General features: G+C 35.2%; 1 protein-coding gene across 1 annotated transcript in view; it reads left to right on the plus strand.

The window, feature by feature from the left end:
• Positions 1-23,062, plus strand: part of LOC138326533 (KICSTOR complex protein SZT2-like) — a 142,195-nt gene that overhangs the window by 74,475 nt on the left and 44,658 nt on the right. The window contains 15 exon segments of the mRNA XM_069272632.1: positions 159-237; positions 555-746; positions 1,131-1,911; positions 2,610-2,748; positions 4,283-4,515; positions 5,686-5,856; positions 6,375-6,480; positions 6,757-6,824; positions 7,757-7,800; positions 8,696-8,813; positions 9,937-10,061; positions 10,556-10,720; positions 13,408-13,489; positions 18,130-18,231; positions 18,234-18,296. Coding sequence (XP_069128733.1) covers positions 159-237; positions 555-746; positions 1,131-1,911; positions 2,610-2,748; positions 4,283-4,515; positions 5,686-5,856; positions 6,375-6,480; positions 6,757-6,824; positions 7,757-7,800; positions 8,696-8,813; positions 9,937-10,061; positions 10,556-10,720; positions 13,408-13,489; positions 18,130-18,231; positions 18,234-18,296 — 2,468 coding nt within the window.

The following is a 23,062-nucleotide window of genomic DNA, read 5'->3' on the forward strand; positions in this document are numbered from 1 at the left end:
GGAGGTGGAGCCATTTAGGTCTTACAGACTTTTTAGATGTTAAATATCATAAGGGAATCAATGCAAGGTTTAAAATACATTTTCCGTTTTATCACTTAACTATATAGTAGGTCTGTTACAATGTAAAGACATAATGATTCCTGTGCTTGTTTCCACAGCAATGTCGGCCAGTTACAGGACCCTATAGCTCACCTGCCCAAACTACAGCAGCACGCTGTCCATAAGTGTAAAGAGGAGGTAACTCACAGTTTTATTAACCATTAAACATTATATGGACATATACTCTCTCTATATATATTACAGTTTTGTTGGGTTTAACAATATTAAAGAATTTACTTTTATATTGAAGGATGAGGGCTTCCTTCTGAATGTTTTTCATAAGGACAAATTAAACATGAAATGCAACTTTGTTGAAGAAAAATCATCCCTTGTGCTGCCAATTCAGGCTATTTAGTGAAATCAAGGATATAATTTTACATTTATCTGTAGGATGTGTAATGTTTTGATCATCAGGAGCAGTATAATTACAATAAATTCATCACTTGTGTCTGTAGATTGAATGGTTACTTAAGGATGAAATCGTGTCTGCCCTGCGTCACCTCCAGCCAATCAAGACAGATGCCCTCCATTTTGTCACAGAACATGTCCGTCTGTCTGCGGAGATGGGGAAACCAAATTGTGCTACTGAGAAAGTCAAACTAAGCTTTGTGTATGGATCAGAACACAGTCTACTCAAGTTCAAGGAGGTGAATAAAATACTCCCTTTCAGTGTATGAAACCTCAAAATCTTAAATGTCTGCAATGTATATCAGAATAGATACAAAAATTATGATTTAGATTGAAATCAAATGTCACTGATCTTGTCATTGAAATGATAAGATCTGTTTATCAGCTGTTGGAACAATACATTACAATATCACAAGATGTTCTTGTTCAAAACCATAGTTGAAGCTGTGCATTAATTTCAAGACATTTTCTTATTTCTATGCAAAGACTTTTCAATCGATTCTTATAATTTCTGATGATGTTTCATTGTTTACGGATTGTTATATTTTTATAGTCCCAGTTGGAAGATTCAATATGCTATCTTTGCTATGCAGTACCGTTTATTTGGGGTTGACCTATTTCAGGAATTTGAGAGACTTAGTTACCTTGGTTACCGACTGATGAAAGAGGAAGATTATTATTATGTAGTGCGAGGACGGACAATGACTAATCTGAGTCATGCTAAAGCTTTAAATACAGCGTTGGTGGAGTTAAGTCGTGAAGGGACTCCGGCCAAACAGAACAATCAGCTGAAGGCAGATATGTACAACACGCTGAACCTAGACGATTCACCTGAAGTTCTCACGACGTATGTATCACCTTTGTTTCTCACTCCTGAGGATCCCAGGAGAACCTCGCTCGAGGTGGAGTCTCCAAACATGAGTGGTAGTGATGGTATGAGAGATACTGAACCTCAAGAAGCCAAGGGTATTGATATAATTGAAGGGACAGCTAAAGGAAACAAAAAACGGCAGTCACGGTCACGCTTCCCAGTTCCGATGGAGTTGAATTTTAACCGTGACCGCCCAATGGACTTTCCACGAACTCCACTGACCCCTCCAGTGAAGTCTGCCAAGCGAAGTATGAGTCTGGGTGAAGAGATCGGACAGGCTGTACTGAAAAAGTCCTCTAGTTTTGCAGGTTTTCTGACTGAGGATTCCGTTGAACCTTTCAAACGACAAGACTCTATGACAGTTCTGTCCATGTCACCCATAAAGGGTGTGTCAGGGACCCCACAGCTACCGTCCCTCGGACGACTGCGACACTCGTCAGCTCCCTCAGGTCAGGGCACTCCTATGAGTAAACATTCAACACTGCCACAGACGCCATCATGGATATCGTCCAGGGGCAGTTACACAGATATCGGTAAGACGGAATCCTAGATCAACATAATTTTCATAGTCGATGCTCTAGATACGAGAATCTTTGCTCCTTGTCAGTTATAGATTATGATAAGGCTCCAATTACTGTCATAATTACGATCAGCTGATATTGTGTACAGATAGACCTTGAAAAATGGATACTTGCATTGATCAAATAACCATAGCTAGACTGACATATGTTTTCATAAACATTTTTTTAAAATTCATCAGAGGTTTTTGTAACCATTATCTCCCTTAGAGTTGTAAAATTTTGTGATTTACTGTTTTGAAGTTATTCGTAGGGGTTAATTTTCGCAAATTATCTTCGTAGATTGTAAAGCGTTGTTCAGACGACAGGCTATGATATGTAAAACCGTGAATTTGATCAATTTCGTGAAGTATAAGATTTCATGATTTTTAATGGATCCGTGAATTTAGCGAAATAAAAAAACTCGCAAATATTACCAACTATACAGTAGACTTCTGAAAAATGGAAACTTGGAGCACATAACCAAATTCAGCTTGACAAACAAATAATTTTATAACTTTATATATATATATAAAGATATAATAAATTTATCATTTTGGTATGAATTTGCTTCTGGTATACAGCTTGTGTAAACGTTATCTATACTATTAAAACTGTAATGCTCTGGGATTGAAGAAGACTATAATATTGTTTGACTACTTTTATGTTGCTAGGATACGAAGGAGATTCCAGTGATACAGACGATGACAATGCTACGTACAGTGACCTGAGTGGACGACAGCAGCCGGTCCCGAAATTCTGGTTACTGATGCAGGTTGGGGAGGATGGTGTCGATATTTACTTCCACGCCAGGTCTGGTTCTTGCCTAGTTACTTTATGATTCATATTTGTCTGAAACAGTCTGGTCTCACCTAGCAAAGTATTCCTTTGGACTTTAATTTATGATTCGTATTTGTCTGAAACAGTCTGGTCTCACCTAGCAAAGTATTCCTTTGGACTTTAATTTATGATTCATATTTGTCTGAAACAGTCTGCTCTCACCTAGCAAAGTATTCCTTTGGACTTTAATTTATGATTCATATTTGTCTGAAACAGTCTGGTCTCACCTAGCAAAGTATTCCTTTGGACTTTAATTTATGATTCATATTTGTCTGAAACAGTCTGCTCTCACCTAGCAAAGTATTCCTTTGGACTTTAATTTATGATTCATATTTGTCTGAAACAGTCTGGTCTCACCTAGCAAAGTATTCCTTTGGACTTTAATTTATGATTCATATTTGTCTGAAACAGTCTGCTCTCACCTAGCAAAGTATTCCTTTGGACTTTAATTTATGATTCATATTTGTCTGAAACAGACTGGTCTCACCTAGCAAAGTATTCCTTTGGACTTTAATTTATGATTCATATTTGTCTGAAACAGTCTGGTCTCACCTAGCAAAGTATTCCTTTGGACTTTAATTTATGATTCATATTTGTCTGAAACAGTCTGCTCTCACCTGGCAAAGTATTCCTTTGGACTTTAATTTATGATTCATATTTGTCTGAAACAGTCTGGTCTCACCTAGCAAAGTATTCCTTTGGACTTTAATTTATGATTCATATTTGTCTGAAACAGTCTGCTCTCACCTAGCAAAGTATTCCTTTGGACTTTAATTTATGATTCATATTTGTCTGAAACAGTCTGCTCTCACCTGGCAAAGTATTCCTTTGGACTTTAATTTATGATTCATATTTGTCTGAAACAGTCTGGTCTCACCTAGCAAAGTATTCCTTTGGACTTTAATTTATGATTCATATTTGTCTGAAACAGTCTGGTCTCACCTAGCAAAGTATTCCTTTGGACTTTAATTTATGATTCATATTTGTCTGAAACAGTCTGCTCTCACCTAGCAAAGTATTCCTTCCGACAGAGCATAAACAATACTCAACATTTTAACAATATTGGATATTTTCTTCCCAACCTGGGCTCAGTTGTTCAAAATATGATTATTTTAATCACTTTATTAGTAAAGTTTTCATTTCTTATTTGCTGCCAATTTTGTGATTACATCTTCTCTATTGTTAGAGAGTAGGTAAAGAATGGAATACTTCAGAATTTTTTAAAAATTTTTGAAGTTTCTTTTACAAGTGATAATTTTATCTTGATTCGAAAATCATTGTTAACCTGTAATTAGTCCAATCAGCTTTCGAACAACTCGGCTCTGAAGTTAAAATCTCCTCTAGAGGCAGCCACTATGATAAGAGATCCTGGGATTGTCTAAAAATAAATGGCTGTCGTTGTTTTGACTGTTGGGAATTTACAATTAGTTGTAAATAAACAAATATAAATATGGTAAGGTCTTCTGGGCATAGAAATGGTAAGGAGAGTGAATAACACTGTTTACAGGGAAACTGGTAAAGAAGACAATGAAGAGAAGATAGAACATCGCACACTTCTCAGCTACTTCAGGAAAAGTATCGAAGACTTGTGTCGCCGTGTCAACCAGAAGATGCTGCTAAATGATCTGTATGAGAGCCGGACATGTGACCCTCTCCTCTTGCCCGAGGCTGATGAAGAGGTCTCCTGGAATCTTGACAAGCATGTGAACATTGGCCAAAGACATCTTGACTTATCTGATGGTAGGTATCCAGTAGGTTTTACCCACAAACAAAAATTCATTATACGGCATTATGGTAAGTTTTGCTGTTATATTTGAAAAAATGAAAATAACCGATAGGAAGTATATTTTGATGCCATGAGAATAATGAACCAGAGATCCCAGAGGGATTGATCTATGTCTGACAATTGAAAGAGGGATCTTTTCTCTACTTTTCAAACTTCAACTATCAAAACTCAAGATGGCAGCTTGTCTGCCATCTTGTTAATCAATCTGTCTTGAAATGCAATGTGCACAACTTGGCCCAAAGGGAAACTACATATGAAATTTGAGAACGATCCCTTCAGTACTTTCTGAGAAATAGTGGTAACAATCTTTTTAACTATCAAAATCCATGATGGTTGCGTGGCAGCTATCTTAGTGATCGATTGGTCCCCAAATGCAATATGCACAACTAGGGTCCTACGGGAACCTACATATGAAATTTTAGAACGGTCCCTTCAGTTCTTTTTTGGGAAATAGCGGTAATAACCTTTAACTATCAAAATCCAAGATGGTGGCCTGTCGACCATCTTGTTGACTGATTAGTCCCAAAATTCAATATGCACATAAACATGTAGGACCCTAGTATATCCTATATATGAAATCTGAGAATGACCCCTCCAGTACTTTCTGAGAAATAGCAGTAACAAACATTAACTATCAAAATTCAAGATGGCTGCCTGGTGGCCATCTTGTTGACAGATTGGTCCCATAATGCATTATGCACAACTAGGGTCGTAGGAGAACCTACATGTGAAATTTGAGAAAGGTCCCTTCAGTCCTTTCTGAGAAATATTGGTAGCAAGAATTGTTAATGGACGGAGGGACAGCCGACAGACCACGGACGAAAAGCGATTTGAATAGCCCACCATCTGATGATGGTGAAAGCAGGGCTAAAAAATAAGAAAGTTTAATTATAAGCCGGGTTTAAGATGTGCGGGAAAACTACAGTATAAAAAAATGACTGACTGATAGTCAATACCTAGCTAACTGCCTCACATAGGTTTCAACCTTGCAGAGGTGGAGGGCTTGTGGTAATATCAGGACACCTTAACAACTTGGTCAACGTAATCCTTAAAATAGGTAAACCTCAAAATATCTGAAACCCTAAGAACTTTCACAAATAACATTTTATACTTTCCTGTTTCAGCTTCGGAAGCCGATGAGGAGGAGGATCAACAGAAGGTGAAGCCGTACCTGGCAGCCACGTACGATCTCCGCCACGAAGCCGGCTTCTTTAGCTGTGACTGTGTACTCACACATCAGTTCATTATCAATCCTCGACTAAAAATGGGTGCGGCTGGCTCAAAGGAATCTAGAGGTAGGAAATTTTCATATTTAAATGAACTACTAAAGAGATATTCAATTCAGATCATCTTTTCACAGTAAAATGTTGCAGTCAATTTTAACTATTCCAACTGGAGGAAATTGCTGTGTTGTACTTAGTAGATCTTAGACATGCACATATTGTATATTCATAGCCTAGTTAAAGACAATGGCAACATCAAATTGTATTGTTCGTTTTAACCCAAAATAAACATTAATGTGTACTTACCAGCCAACAATTTAATACTGGTGCAGTTGTCTCGAAAGAATCAAGAGATTGGATAATTAGATTTCATTACACATAACGAATACATAGCAAGTAAAATTGATTCTGTTTACTCTCATGGTCTGCTATGTATTTCAGGAGATGATGTTTTAAGTAATGCTGTTTACTCTCATGGTCTGCTATGTATTTCAGGAGATGATGTTTTAAGTAATGCTGTTTACTCTCATGGTCTGCTATGTATTTCAGGAGATGAAGTTTTATAAAATCCTGTTTATATTTCCCAACAGGCATGAAGGCATTGAGGAGTGTACTGAATAAATTCTCTGTGATCAACAGGAAGAATATGTTTGTCGTCAAAAATCAACATGGCTCTCAGGCTGTGTTTTACCTCAAGTAAGTCAGACTACTCAGATTGGGCAGGGGAAAAACCCCATGTAAAATGAGTTTTGTCATATTAGAATAGTTGGAAAATGGACGAAATGAATGTAAAGTGAATTATAATGTCAGAGGTGGTTAAAGATTTTACTATGGAGGTAGGAAAGGGAGATAATAAAAAAGATCTGAAGAAAAGTTGAAGAAGGGAACATAATCATTATTTCTTCATTGTAACATACCAATATTTACTACAAATATTCATCATCCAGTAATTCATGTTTGTTATGTGACTAGATTAAAAGAGGTTGGTGCTTTGATGAGACAAACGTCCACTATCAGCACAGAAGATATGTCCCTCATCGGTGAGTGTTCAACACCTTAAAATTCTGGGGGTTTTTGACAGCTCTTTTATACCCACAATTTATATAATAAATTTATACCAAACGTTTTGATTTAATTAAAGATATGATATGTACTTTGTTTATGTAATTTTCTTGTGATGATGTGATGTTTATATTTGTGATAAGATCTTTTCTCTGATAAAGATTTGATCGCAATGTTTTCATTCTATGTCTTTATTGTTGGTGAATGATATTGTTCTGCTTTCTAATATATGGTTTGTTTTGGCTCATGCAATACTAAGTAATATTTCTTAATGAAACTTATCAAACATATCCACTGAAAATGTTTCCATCCATGTGCTATGTGATTGGCACAATGTCCATTCTGAATCGGTATATAAAGATAAACCGTTTACAATATTTACATTCTGAACTGGTATATATAGATAAACCATTTACAATATTTTCATATTGAACTGGTATATAAAGATAAACCATTTACAATATTTTCATTCTGAATCGGTATATAAAGTTAAACCGTTTACAATATTTACATTCTGAACTGGTATATAAAGATACACCGTTTACAATATTTACATTCTGAATCGGTATATAAAGATAAACCGTTTACAATATTTACATTCTGAACTGGTATATAAAGATACACCATTTACAATATTTACATTCTGAATCGGTATATAAAGATACACCATTTACAATATTTACATTCTGAACTGGTATATAAAGATACACCATTTACAATATTTACATTCTGAATCGGTATATAAAGATAAACCGTTTACAATATTTACATTCTGAATCGGTATATAAAGATAAACCGTTTACAATATTTACATTCTGAATCGGTATATAAAGATACACCATTTACAATATTTACATTCTGAACTGGTATATAAAGATACATTATTTACAATATTTACATTTTGTTTCAGATTCAGCATCTTCTACCATGTTTTCCAGCAGAAGGGATGAACAGGTGTCTACATATTACTGGATGAATGGATTTTATCTTGATATATTTTTTAAATTCTGGGATGGGCTCCATGTCAATCATTTTTCACCCTGCAATTTAGTTAAGGAGGGTATTGCGTCTTTGCATGTTACAGAGTTAGCTCCCTTGCGAGTAGGTATCGATTGTTACGTTATTATTTTGTGAGCGCAATTGACGTTGGTTTCCCCGAAAAGTATGACGTTACGCTCGTAAACACATGACGTCACAATCAATACCTTCCCACAAGGGCAGATAACTCTGTAATATACAAATACAAAATACTGGAATTAGGTTGTCCGTGTGTCTGTCTGTCTTACAGTCCGTCTGTCTGTCTGTAAAAACAACTTTGTCAGGCGAACTCCTTCAAAACTACAGGACAGATTTTGATAAAATTTTGTATGCAGAAACCTGATATAAAAGGGGAGTTAAGTAAACTATATTGGGTTCTGCAATATCCCCTACTAATGGAATAATTATTAAATTTGTGCAGGGGTTATTAGTTGGCCACTCTGGTGACATTTTATTTGATAGGAATGTTTAAAATTTGAATCCTGAACTGATTAATCACTTGTAGCTAAGATTTCCATTTTGAGTGGCAATGATAAAAAATGACTTTATCAGACAACAAAACTTGGAACCTTACACTATCTGGCATCAGTCAGCCTGGTCATCTAGAACTGGACAAAAGAACAAATCATTGTCTATATATCTCTTATATTCCTGCATGTAACTAACAGCCACTTACATATATTCAGTCTAATCTGCCATAGCGACAACCTGCGTACAAAGACCACCTGCGTAATAATACCACTGTTTTTTGCTCCAAAATGGACAATATCTACACCATTTCACCTGTGTTACCTATTTATGTGATTTACAGGGTATGTTGGTTCCAGAGAAGGACAGTGACTCGGTCTCTGTAACGTCCGTAGGCAGTGCGTCCCAGAGGTCCTGCCAAGACTATGTAGAAATGCTGGTCCATGGCATAGAGGAGGCTGGTAAGTAGTATCTACTTTCTTAATTATTTATATGTAAAACAGGCTCCAGGATTATAAAACAATCTTAGACTTAGGTTTACACTTAGCCAATCATTAATGACGTAACTTTTTGTTACGTTATATGTGATTGGCTAAGTCTAAACTTCAGACTGTTTAATGTTTAAGTCTATTTCATGATCTTGGGACCAGGTGTTTACTCCAGTTTTTTTTTCATATTTTCCTTGGAATCGTCACAAATGTTATTCACAGTTTAAACATGCATCATCTAATACATTAGCATGTTTCAGAGATAGTGTTATCTCCAATGATTAATTACAGATATGATGTGTTTATTTAGAGATAGTCGTAGTTCATGCTCCCATGATTCACTACAGATTTGATATGTTTATTTAGAGATAGTCGTAGGTCATGCTCCCATGATTCACTATAGATTTGATATGTTTATTTAGAGATAGTCGTAGGTCATGCTCCCATGATTCACTATAGATTTGATATGTTTATTTAGAGATAGTCATAGTTCATGCTCCCATGATTCACTGCAGATTTGATATTTTTTTTAGAGGTTGTCGTAGTTCATGCTTCAATGATTTACTGCAGATTTGATGTGTTTATTTAGAGATAGTCGTAGTTCATGCTCTCATGATTCACTACAGATTTGATATGTTTATTTAGAGATAGTCGTAGGTCATGCTCCCATGATTCACTATAGATTTGATATGTTTATTTAGAGATAGTCATAGTTCATGCTCCCATGATTCACTGCAGATTTGATATTTTTATTTAGAGGTTGTCGTAGTTCATGCTTCAATGATTTACTGCAGATTTGATGTGTTTATTTAGAGATAGTCGTAGTTCATGCTCTCATGATTCAATACAGATTTGATGTGTTTATTTAGAGATAGTCATAGTTCATGCTCCCATGATTCACTACAGATTTGATGTGTTTATTAAGAGATAGTTGTAGTTCATGCTCCCATGATTCAATACAGATTTGATGTGTTTATTTAGAGATAGTCGTAATTCATGCTCCCATGATTCACTACAGATTTGATGTGTTTATTTAGAGATAGTCGTAATTCATGCTCATGTGATTCACTACAGATTTGATATGTTTATTGGCTAGGTCCTGACATCAAGGTAGACTTGATTTCCATGCTGCAGAAACGTTTAGATGATGCAGTTTTAGAGATGATCTCGTTACAACTTAGCCGTAACCCAGTCAGCAAACTCTCCCCGGGGGATGTTCACGTGAGTATATATACAACATGATATATGAATATCTTGTTTATGAGACTGCATACAGTCAGTTATTTAGTCTGCAATGTCAAATTAAACTTTGAAATAATAACAACACACTCATTGGAATAACGAAGCATATGAAGAAGTTTATTTTCAAAGAAATAAACATTGTATTTATATAAGAAACAATAACTAACATGTGAAGTGCATATATCAGTATATAAATTACTTGAAACTTTGAAATGATTTTTTCATGTTTTCCACAAATCGTCTGAAGAGTGGTACACTTTAGCAATGAAAAGGAAAAGTGATGCGGCCCACTTTGTAAAATATTGAGGCTGATTCAAATCTTCATTCATGTTTGGAAGAGTCCAACTGAAAATAACTGATCAGAATCAAAACGATCTCATGTGTTTATCCAGATAATTTCTATGTACATATTTGTAACATTAATCCAATACTTTTAGATGTAAGAAATGACACCAGGGAAGTTTTGTGTTTAGTTTATCCAGAAGCCCGGTGTGGAGGCGAGTAAGACGTTACACCTGACGGTGCCCTCTAGTGTGGGCGTCCATTTGTCTGCTCTCATGTATTACCTCAAACAAAACCTACTGCAGTTCTGTCACATGCCGAATTATGCTGATAACAGATTGGAAAACCGCTTCCAGGTAAGAATGTATCATTAGAGATTTATTGGTACAGTTGAAACGCATATGTCACATTCACCTATACGTTCTGGGATTCTGGAACTTAAAAGTGAAATAGAATGGAGTCAACAACCTGACTACCTATAGATTGGTTCTTTCCTTCCTAAAACAAACCTCTGAAACATCATGTGATTAACATAAGTAGGCTTAACGTGTTTCGTAAATAAGGAAATTTTACAATTATTAGTCTTGAGTTTTGAAGGCATGGCCTTCATTATGATGTGTGAAGTTTAGTCCTTTTGATTCTTTAACATCCCTACTTTTGTTTTTATCCTCCGCGAAATGCATTTGCGGGGGATATTATTTTGAGCTCCTTCTGAGCGTCCAATTAACTAAAAAACCATTCAACACAGCCCCTTGAAACTTTCTGTATACATCAGACAACGTGACCTAGTTGTGGCTTTTATTATTGCAGATCTTCCATTTTGGGAATTTTTTCCGTTACCATGGAAACGTAGTCAAAAATACCAAAATTACTGTTTCCTTTTGTTTCCGGACTATAACTCCAAAACCATTTAACACAACTCCATGAAACTTTATGAACATGAAAGACAAGTACCCTTGTTGTACCTTTTGCTATTGTGGACCTTGTATATTTAGGTTACCTGAGACGAAGTCTCAAGTGACCTATTCTAATCGCCTTATGTCCGTTGTTGTGCGTCGTGCGTCGTCCGTTGTGTGTTTGTAAACAATTTACATTTTCGACTTCTTCTCAAAAACTGTGGAAGCAATTTCAATGAAATATTGCACAAACCTTCTAAGGCATAAGGCCAATCAAAATTGTGAATTATATGACCCCCACCCCCAAGGGGGCTGTAGAAGTGAAAACACATTTTGGAGCATTATTTGGTCATTTATAATAGAAAATTAGTCATATGTTGTCAGAATTATCCCTATGAGATGGCCATTGAATCATATTAACAAATTTTCCATGACTGACCCCCAGGGGCCTAAGGGGCGGGGCCAAAAGGTGTCAAATAGGCTAAAACTTAAAAAAATCTTCTTCTGAAACTCTGGAACTGGTAGAATCAAATACTCGTTATAGATGGAAAGGTCTTAAGGTCCTTTACAAAAATTGTGAATTATATGACCCTGGGGTCTCATGTTTCCCCCTGGGGAGGGGGTCAAGTTTACTATAGTTTATATGGGAAAAACACATTTATGAACGTTATTTGCTTATTTTTCATAGGAAATTAGTCAAACTGGGTTAGAATTTTTAGCCTGACATAGCATTTTATCGTCATATCCATATTGGTCCTGGCCGACCCTGAAGGGCCATAGGGGCGGAGCCAAAAGGGGTCAAATAGGCTAAAACTTCAAAAAAAATTCTTTTGAATTCACAGATTCGATGGAACCAAATACTCTTCATAGATTGAAAGGTCTTAAGGCCCTTTACAAAATGTGTGAATTTCATGGCCCTGGGATCACAGATTTTCCCCTGGGGAGGGAGTCAAATTTACTATAGTTTATATAGGAAAAACACGTTTATGAATATTATTTGCTTAGTTTTATTAGAAAATGGGTCGTACTGGGTAAGAATTATTAGCCTGAAATAGCATTTTAACACCATATCCATATTGGTCCTGACTGATCCCCAGGGATCAGAGGGGTGGGGCCAAAATGTGTCAAAATGACTAAAATTTCAAAAATCTTCTTTTGAATAATCTTCAATGATTAAAAAATGAAATTTATAAAATCACTGACACTGACTGACTTCTAGTTTGATTTTGTTGTTAAACGTTGGCAAAGCAAATTCATAGACACATTCTTTTTATGGTCTAGTAGTACCTTTTGCTATTTTTAGGTTTTCATTTTTTGCGCTTTTTCCGTTACCATGGAAACATTGCTGAAAATATCATTGTAAATGGTAAATGTTACTTTGCAAAACTCCACCCATCTTTGTGTATATAGTCTAATATAAATGTCAAGGTTGTATACCTGATTCAACAATTGCAGCCCCGCTCTACATGAATTATACTCCATCTTTCTTTAGCTCAACTTCCTTTTTCCTGTTTTTTTCCATACACATAAGTCTCCACAATCAAACTCACTTCAGCTTTGATATCTCCATTGTTTGCGGGGGATCTGAATGACTATGTCCTTGTTCTAATTTGTAAATACTTTTTACAGATATGAACCAACTTTGCAATACTCTTTCTGTATCAGCACTCAGGTGACCGTCAAGGCCTCATGGACCTCTTGTTTGAATATTTTCCATAAGCATGGAAACACTTAGTCAAAAATACCAATTTACTGTTTCCTTTTGTTTCCGGACTACAAATTCAAAAGCGTTCAACGAGCTCCAGGAAATTTTATGAATATATCAGAAATGTGCCCTAGTTGTGCTTTTTGCTAGTGCAAACCTTCCACTTTGGGATTTTTTTCCTTTACCATGGAAACTTAGTCAAAAATACCAAATTACAGTGTCTTTTTGTTACCTGCTGTTATTTTTTGTACAGTTTTACAATACTTGTATGCATTTAAAGTTGTACTTGAATAATTCTTACTTTGACCTTTATGTCTTTAGGTTTTATTCCAACTGTGGGGCGAGGGGGATAATGCCACGCTTTGCCACTCTTTGTTTAGGTTTTTGTTTATTTTGTCCTTTATGCTTTCTGAGATATTCCTATTTTTGTCTTTGTGTACAGAGCCTAGTGAACAACAAATGGCAGGTGGTCGAGGAAGGAAACATGTTTATCTACATCAGACCACATGCTCTCGGAGGTCGAGGTAATGACAAGTTGACTATTGACAAAATATTCTCCAAAAATGTCAGAAGGAGACTTTCTGGGTTGTTTCAGATCAGTCTCTGTTTCCTCTGACAATATGACATTACAATTACAAATAGATGATATAACAATCAATACCTGTTTACAAGGGCAGATAACTCTATAATATGACATAGCAATCTATACCTGTTTACAAGGGCAGATAACTCTATAATATGACGTAACAATCAATACCTGTTTACAAGGGCAGATAACACTATAATATGACGTAACAATCAATACCTGTTTACAAGGGCAGATAACTCTATAATATGACGTAACAATCAATACCTGTTTACAAGGGCAGATAACTCTATAATATAACATAACAATCAATACCAGTTTACAAGGGAAGATAACTCTATAAAATGACATAACAATCAATACCTGTTTACAAGGGAAGATAACTCTATAATATAACATAACAATAAATACCTGTTAACAAGGGCAGATAACTATAACATGACGTAATAATCAATACCTGTTTACAGGGGCAAATAACTCTATAATATGACAAAACAACCAATACCTGTTTACAAGGGCAGATAACTCTTTAATATGACGTAACAATCAATACCTGTTAACAAGGGCAGATAACTCTATAATATGACATAACAATCAATACCTGTTTATAAGGGCTGATAACTCTATAATATAACATAACAATCAATACCTGTTTACAAGGGCAGATAACTCTATAATATGAGGTGACAATAAATACCTGTTTACAAGGGCAGATAACTCTATAATATGACATAACAATCAATACCTGTTTACAAGGGCAGATAACTCTATAATATACCATAACAATCAATACCTGTTTACAAGGGCAGATAACTCTATAATATGACATAACAATCAATACCTGTTTACAAGGGCAGATAACTCTATAATATGACATAACAATCAATACCTGTTTACAAGGGCAGATAACTCTATAATATGACCTAACAATCAATACCTGTTTACAAGGGCAGATAACTCTATAATATGACCATAACAATCAATACCTGTTTACAAGGGCAGATAACTCTATAAAATGACCATAACAATCAATACCTGTTTACAAGGGCAGATAACTCTATAATATGCCATAACAATCAATACCTGTTTACAAGGGCAGATAACTCTATAAAATGACCTAACAAACAATACCTGTTTACATAGGCAGATAACTCTATAAAATGACCTAACAAACAATACCTGTTTACAAGGGCAGATAACTCTATAATATGCCATAACAATCAATACCTGTTTACAAGGGCAGATAACTCTATAAAATGACCTAACAATCAATACCTGTTTACATGGGCAGATAACTCTATAATATGCCATAACAATCAATACCTGTTTACAAGGGCAGATAACTCTATAAAATGACCTAACAATCAATACCTGTTTACATGGGCAGATAACTCTATAATATGAGGTAACAATAAATACCTGTTTACAAGGGCAGATAACTCCATAAAATGAAAAAACAGACAACAATACCTGTTTACATGGGCAGATAACTCTATAATATAACATAACAATCAATACCTGTTTGCAGATAACTCTTTAATATGACATAACAATCAATACCTGTTTGCAGATAACTCTTTAATATGACATAACAATCAATACCCTGTTTGCAGATAACTCTTTAATATGACATAACAATCAATACCTGTTTACAAGGGCAGATAACTCTTTAATATGACATAACAATCAATACCTGTTTGCAGATAACTCTTTAATATGACATAACAATCAATACCTGTTTGCAGATAACTCTTTAATATGACATAACAATCATACCTGTTTACAAGGCAGATAACTCTTTAATATGACATAACAATCAATACCTGTTTGCAGATAACTCTTTAATATATGATGACATAACAATCAATACCTGTTTACAAGGGCAGATAACTCTTTAATATGACATAACAATCAATACCTGTTTGCAGATAACTCTTTAATATGACATAACAATCAATACCTGTTAACAAGGGCAGATAACTCTTTAATATGACATAACAATCAATACCTGTTTGCAGATAACTCTTTAAATATGACATAGCAATCTATACCTGTTTACAAGGGCAGATAACTCTATATACATAACAATCAATACTTTTAGCAGATAACTCTTAATATACATATAACTCAATACCTGTTTACAAGGGCAGATAACTCTATAATATGACATAACAATCAATACCTGTTTACAAGGGCAGATAACTCTATAATATGACATAACAATCAATACCTGTTTACAAGGGCAGATAACTCTTTAATATGACATAACAATCAATACCTGTTTGCAGATAACTCTTTAATATGACATAACAATCAATACCTGTTTGCAGATAACTCTTTAATATGACATAACAATCAATACCTGTTTGCAGATAACTCTTTAATATGACATAACAATCAATACCTGTTTGCAGATAACTCTTTAATATGACATAACAATCAATACCTGTTTGCAGATAACTCTTTAATATGACATAACAATCAATACCTGTTTGCAGATAACTCTTTAATATGACATAGCAATCTATACCTGTTTGCAGATAACTCTTTAATATGACATAACAATCAATACCTGTTTGCAGATAACTCTTTAATATGACATAGCAATCTATACCTGTTTACAAGGGCAGATAACTCTTTAATATGACATAACAATCAATACCTGTTTGCAGATAACTCTATTTTATGACATAAAACTTTATAGTATGATGTAACAATCAATACCTGTTTACAAGGGCAGATAACTCTATAATATGACATAACAATCAATACCTGCTTACAAGGGCAGATAACTCTATAATATGACATAACAATCAATACCTGTTTATAAGGGCAGATAACACTATAATATGCAAATACAGAATATGTTAACCATTTTGCCAACTCTGCCTTACAAGAGTGGGTTTCGTGTTCAAACACTCTAAATTTTTATATCAGGTAACAATTTATGCTCCTGCTTTACTTTAAAATAGTGAAAACTTGTTCACTTGTTGTTAGTAAGAATGTTTTGATGATATAAAATATCAATGTGTGTGTATTATTTTTGATGATATAAAATATCAATGTGTGTGTATTATTTTTGATGATATAAAATATCAATGTGTGTGTAGTATTTTTGGTGATGTAAAATATCAATGTGTGTGTAGTATTTTTGGTGATGTAAAATATCAATGTGTGTGTAGTATTTTTGATGATATAAAATATCAATGTGTGTGTAGTATTTTGGATGATGTAAAATATCAATGTGTGTGTAGTATTTTGGATGATGTAAAATATCAATGTGTGTGTAGTATTTTTGATGATATAAAATATCATCAATGTGTGTGTAGTGTATTTTTGATGATATAAAATATCAATGTGTGTGTAGTATTTTTGATGATGTAAAATATCAATGTGTGTGTAGTATTTTTGATGATATAAAATATCAATGTGTGTGTAGTATTTTTGATGATATAAAATATCAATGTGTGTGTAGTATTTTTGATGATATAAAATATCAATGTGTGTGTAGTATTTTTGATGATATAAAATATCAATGTGTGTGTAGTATTTTTGATGATATAAAATATCAATGTGTGTGTAGTATTTTTGATGATATAAAATATCAATGTGTGTGTAGTATTTTTGATGATGATGTAAAATATCAATGTGTGTGTAATATTTTTTGATGATATAAAATATCAATGTGTGTGTAGTATTTTTGTGATATAAAATATCAATTGTGTGTGTAGTATTTTTGTGATGAAAATATCAATGTGTGTGTAGTATTTTTGATGATATGAAAATATCAATGTGTGTGTAGTATTTTGGATGATATAAATATCAATGTGTGTGTAGTATTTTTGATGATATGAAATATCAATGTGTGTGTAGTATTTTTGATGATATGAAATATCAATGTGTGTGTAGTATTTTAGTATTTGATGATATAAAATATCAATGTGTGTGTAGTATTTTTTGATGATCAATGTGTGTGTAGTAAATATCAATGTGTGTGTGTAGTATTTTTGATGATATAAAATATCAATGTGTGTGTAGTATTTTGGATGATATAAAATATCAATGTGTGTGTAGTATTTTTGATGATATAAAATATCAATGTGTGTGTAGTATTTTTGGTGATGTAAAATATCAATGTGTGTGTAGTATTTTTGATGATATGAAATATCAATGTGTGTGTAGTATTTTTGATGATATGAAATATCAATGTGTGTGTAGTATTTTTGATGATATAAAATATCAATGTGTGTGTAGTATTTTTGATGATATAAAATATCAATGTGTGTGTAGTATTTTTGGTGATGTAAAATATCAATGTGTGTGTAGTATTTTGGATGATATGAAATATCAATGTGTGTGTAGTATTTTTGATGATATGAAATATCAATGTGTGTGTAGTATTTTTTGTGATGTAAAATATCAATGTGTGTGTATTATTTTCGATGATATAAAATATCAATGTGTGTGTAGTATTTTGGATGACATAAAATATCAATGTGTGGGTAGTATTTTGGATGATATAAAAACATCACTATTTTTGTAGTATTTTGGATGTTTTAATATAATTGTTTTTTGTAGGTATTGCCTGTATTCACTTATCATTTGTGGACAATAACGGCTCCCAGATCCGGGTCCTGACCAGTCCAAAACCTTCAAGACATGGCTGTACCAGATCAACCACCCAAAAGACTTTGATTCCTATATCCATACCGAACTGTACACAGCCTTGCCCAATCACAAACCAGGTAATCCTGTATTTTGTTCCGCTTGTCATGGATTTTGAAATTATCTTTAATGAATTATGGCATAACTACAGTTGTCAAGGTTTTTGTTTGGAACACCTAACTTGGCCCAACTTATACCATAGGTTAATAAATACTTTGTCTAGTCATTTGATTGGGAGTGCAAAACCTGACCTCAATATATATTCATTAAAATTGTTGATAGGTCAAGTTCTCAATGGAAGATTGACCTTATTGACCTACAAACTTGGTATGACATACATTTGTTACTTATAGGTCAGACAACACTTATGCAGTTCTCTGTTTGTGAGAGTGACCTTGACTTTATTGATCTATAAAACTGAATTTCAATGTCTGACACCTCTTGTAGTTTTCTGCGTGGGAGTGGCTTTGACCTTACCCGACCTACAAACCTGTTCTGACATTGTCTTGTTACTTACAGGTCTGACTACACTTGTACAGTTCTCTGTATGAGAGTGACCTTGACCTAACTATGACTTGTCTTGTTACTTACAGGTCTGACTACACTTGTACAGTTCTCTGTATGAGAGTGACCTTGACCTAACTATGACATTGTCTTGTTACTTACAGGTCTGACTACACTTGTACAGTTCTCTGTATGAGAGTGACCTTGACCTAACTATGACATTGTCTTGTTACTTACAGGTCTGACTACACTTGTACAGTTCTCTGTATGAGAGTGACCTTGACCTAACTATGACATTGTCTTGTTACTTACAGGTCTGACTACACTTGTACAGTTCTCTGTATGAGAGTGACCTTGACCTTACTATGACATTGTCTTGTTACTTACAGGTCTGACTACACTTGTACAGTTCTCTGTATGAGAGTGACCTTGACCTAACTATGACATTGTACTTGTTACTTACAGGTCTGACTATACACTTGTACAGTTCTCTGTATGAGAGTGACCTTGACCTTAACTATGACATTGTCTTGTTACTTACAGGTCTGACTACACTTGTACAGTTCTCTGTATGTTAGTAACCTTGACCTAACTATGACATTGTCTTGTTACTTACAGGTCTGACTACACTTGTACAGTTCTCTGTATGAGAGTAACCTTGACCTAACTATGACATTGTCTTGTTACTTACAGGTCTGACTACACTTGTACAGTTCTCTGTATGAGAGTGACCTTGACCTAACTATGACATTGTCTTGTTACTTACAGGTCTGACTACACTTGTACAGTTCTCTGTATGAGAGTGACCTTGACCTAACTATGACATTGTCTTGTTACTTACAGGTCTGACTACACTTGTACAGTTCTCTGTATGAGAGTGACCTTGACCTAACTATGACATTGTCTTGTTACTTACAGGTCTGACTACACTTGTACAGTTCTCTGTATGAGAGTGACCTTGACCTAACTATGACATTGTCTTGTTACTTACAGGTCTGACTACACTTGTACAGTTCTCTGTATGAGAGTGACCTTGACCTTACTATGACATTGTCTTGTTACTTACAGGTCTGACTACACTTGTACAGTTCTCTGTATGTTAGTAACCTTGACCTAACTATGACATTGTCTTGTTACTTACAGGTCTGACTACACTTGTACAGTTCTCTGTATGAGAGTGACCTTGACCTTACTATGACATTGTCTTGTTACTTACAGGTCTGACTACACTTGTACAGTTCTCTGTATGAGAGTGACCTTGACCTAACTATGACATTGTCTTGTTACTTACAGGTCTGACTACACTTGTACAGTTCTCTGTATGAGAGTGACCTTGACCTTACTATGACATTGTCTTGTTACTTACAGGTCTGACTACACTTGTACAGTTCTCTGTATGAGAGTGACCTTGACCTTACTATGACATTGTCTTGTTACTTACAGGTCTGACTACACTTGTACAGTTCTCTGTATGAGAGTGACCTTGACCTAACTATGACATTGTCTTGTTACTTACAGGTCTGACTACACTTGTACAGTTCTCTGTATGAGAGTAACCTTGACCTAACTATGACATTGTCTTGTTACTTACAGGTCTGACTACACTTGTACAGTTCTCTGTATGAGAGTGACCTTGACCTAACTATGACATTGTCTTGTTACTTACAGGTCTGACTACACTTGTACAGTTCTCTGTATGTTAGTAACCTTGACCTAACTATGACATTGTCTTGTTACTTACAGGTCTGACTACACTTGTACAGTTCTCTGTATGAGAGTGACCTTGACCTAACTATGACATTGTCTTGTTACTTACAGGTCTGACTACACTTGTACAGTTCTCTGTATGAGAGTGACCTTGACCTAACTATGACATTGTCTTGTTACTTACAGGTCTGACTACACTTGTACAGTTCTCTGTATGAGAGTGACCTTGACCTAACTATGACATTGTCTTGTTACTTACAGGTCTGACTACACTTGTACAGTTCTCTGTATGAGAGTGACCTTGACCTAACTATGACATTGTCTTGTTACTTACAGGTCTGACTACACTTGTACAGTTCTCTGTATGAGAGTGACCTTGACCTAACTATGACATTGTCTTGTTACTTACAGGTCTGACTACACTTGTACAGTTCTCTGTATGAGAGTGACCTTGACCTAACTATGACATTGTCTTGTTACTTACAGGTCTGACTACACTTGTACAGTTCTCTGTATGAGAGTGACCTTGACCTAACTATGACATTGTCTTGTTACTTACAGGTCTGACTACACTTGTACAGTTCTCTGTATGAGAGTGACCTTGACCTAACTATGACATTGTCTTGTTACTTACAGGTCTGACTACACTTGTACAGTTCTCTGTATGAGAGTGACCTTGACCTAACTATGACATTGTCTTGTTACTTACAGGTCTGACTACACTTGTACAGTTCTCTGTATGAGAGTGACCTTGACCTAACTATGACATTGTCTTGTTACTTACAGGTCTGACTACACTTGTACAGTTCTCTGTATGAGAGTGACCTTGACCTAACTATGACATTGTCTTGTTACTTACAGGTCTGACTACACTTGTACAGTTCTCTGTATGAGAGTGACCTTGACCTAACTATGACATTGTCTTGTTACTTACAGGTCTGACTACACTTGTACAGTTCTCTGTATGAGAGTGACCTTGACCTAACTATGACATTGTCTTGTTACTTACAGGTCTGACTACACTTGTACAGTTCTCTGTATGAGAGTGACCTTGACCTAACTATGACATTGTCTTGTTACTTACAGGTCTGACTACACTTGTACAGTTCTCTGTATGAGAGTGACCTTGACCTAACTATGACATTGTCTTGTTACTTACAGGTCTGACTACACTTGTACAGTTCTCTGTATGAGAGTGACCTTGACCTAACTATGACATTGTCTTGTTACTTACAGGTCTGACTACACTTGTACAGTTCTCTGTATGAGAGTGACCTTGACCTAACTATGACATTGTCTTGTTACTTACAGGTCTGACTACACTTGTACAGTTCTCTGTATGAGAGTGACCTTGACCTTACTATGACATTGTCTTGTTACTTACAGGTCTGACTACACTTGTACAGTTCTCTGTATGAGAGTGACCTTGACCTTACTATGACATTGTCTTGTTACTTACAGGTCTGACTACACTTGTACAGTTCTCTGTATGAGAGTGACCTTGACCTTACTATGACATTGTCTTGTTACTTACAGGTCTGACTACACTTGTACAGTTCTCTGTATGAGAGTGACCTTGACCTAACTATGACATTGTCTTGTTACTTACAGGTCTGACTACACTTGTACAGTTCTCTGTATGAGAGTGACCTTGACCTAACTATGACATTGTCTTGTTACTTACAGGTCTGACTACACTTGTACAGTTCTCTGTATGAGAGTGACCTTGACCTAACTATGACATTGTCTTGTTACTTACAGGTCTGACTACACTTGTACAGTTCTCTGTATGAGAGTAACCTTGACCTAACTATGACATTGTCTTGTTACTTACAGGTCTGACTACACTTGTACAGTTCTCTGTATGAGAGTGACCTTGACCTAACTATGACATTGTCTTGTTACTTACAGGTCTGACTACACTTGTACAGTTCTCTGTATGAGAGTGACCTTGACCTAACTATGACATTGTCTTGTTACTTACAGGTCTGACTACACTTGTACAGTTCTCTGTATGAGAGTGACCTTGACCTAACTATGACATTGTCTTGTTACTTACAGGTCTGACTACACTTGTACAGTTCTCTGTATGAGAGTGACCTTGACCTAACTATGACATTGTCTTGTTACTTACAGGTCTGACTACACTTGTACAGTTCTCTGTATGAGAGTAACCTTGACCTAACTATGACATTGTCTTGTTACTTACAGGTCTGACTACACTTGTACAGTTCTCTGTATGAGAGTGACCTTGACCTAACTATGACATTGTCTTGTTACTTACAGGTCTGACTACACTTGTACAGTTCTCTGTATGAGAGTGACCTTGACCTAACTATGACATTGTCTTGTTACTTACAGGTCTGACTACACTTGTACAGTTCTCTGTATGAGAGTAACCTTGACCTAACTATGACATTGTCTTGTTACTTACAGGTCTGACTACACTTGTACAGTTCTCTGTATGAGAGTGACCTTGACCTTACTATGACATTGTCTTGTTACTTACAGGTCTGACTACACTTGTACAGTTCTCTGTATGAGAGTAACCTTGACCTAACTATGACATTGTCTTGTTACTTACAGGTCTGACTACACTTGTACAGTTCTCTGTATGAGAGTGACCTTGACCTTA

The sequence above is a fragment of the Argopecten irradians genome, chromosome 6, assembly GCF_041381155.1.
Source record: "Argopecten irradians isolate NY chromosome 6, Ai_NY, whole genome shotgun sequence".
NCBI classification, from domain to species: domain Eukaryota; kingdom Metazoa; phylum Mollusca; class Bivalvia; order Pectinida; family Pectinidae; genus Argopecten; species Argopecten irradians.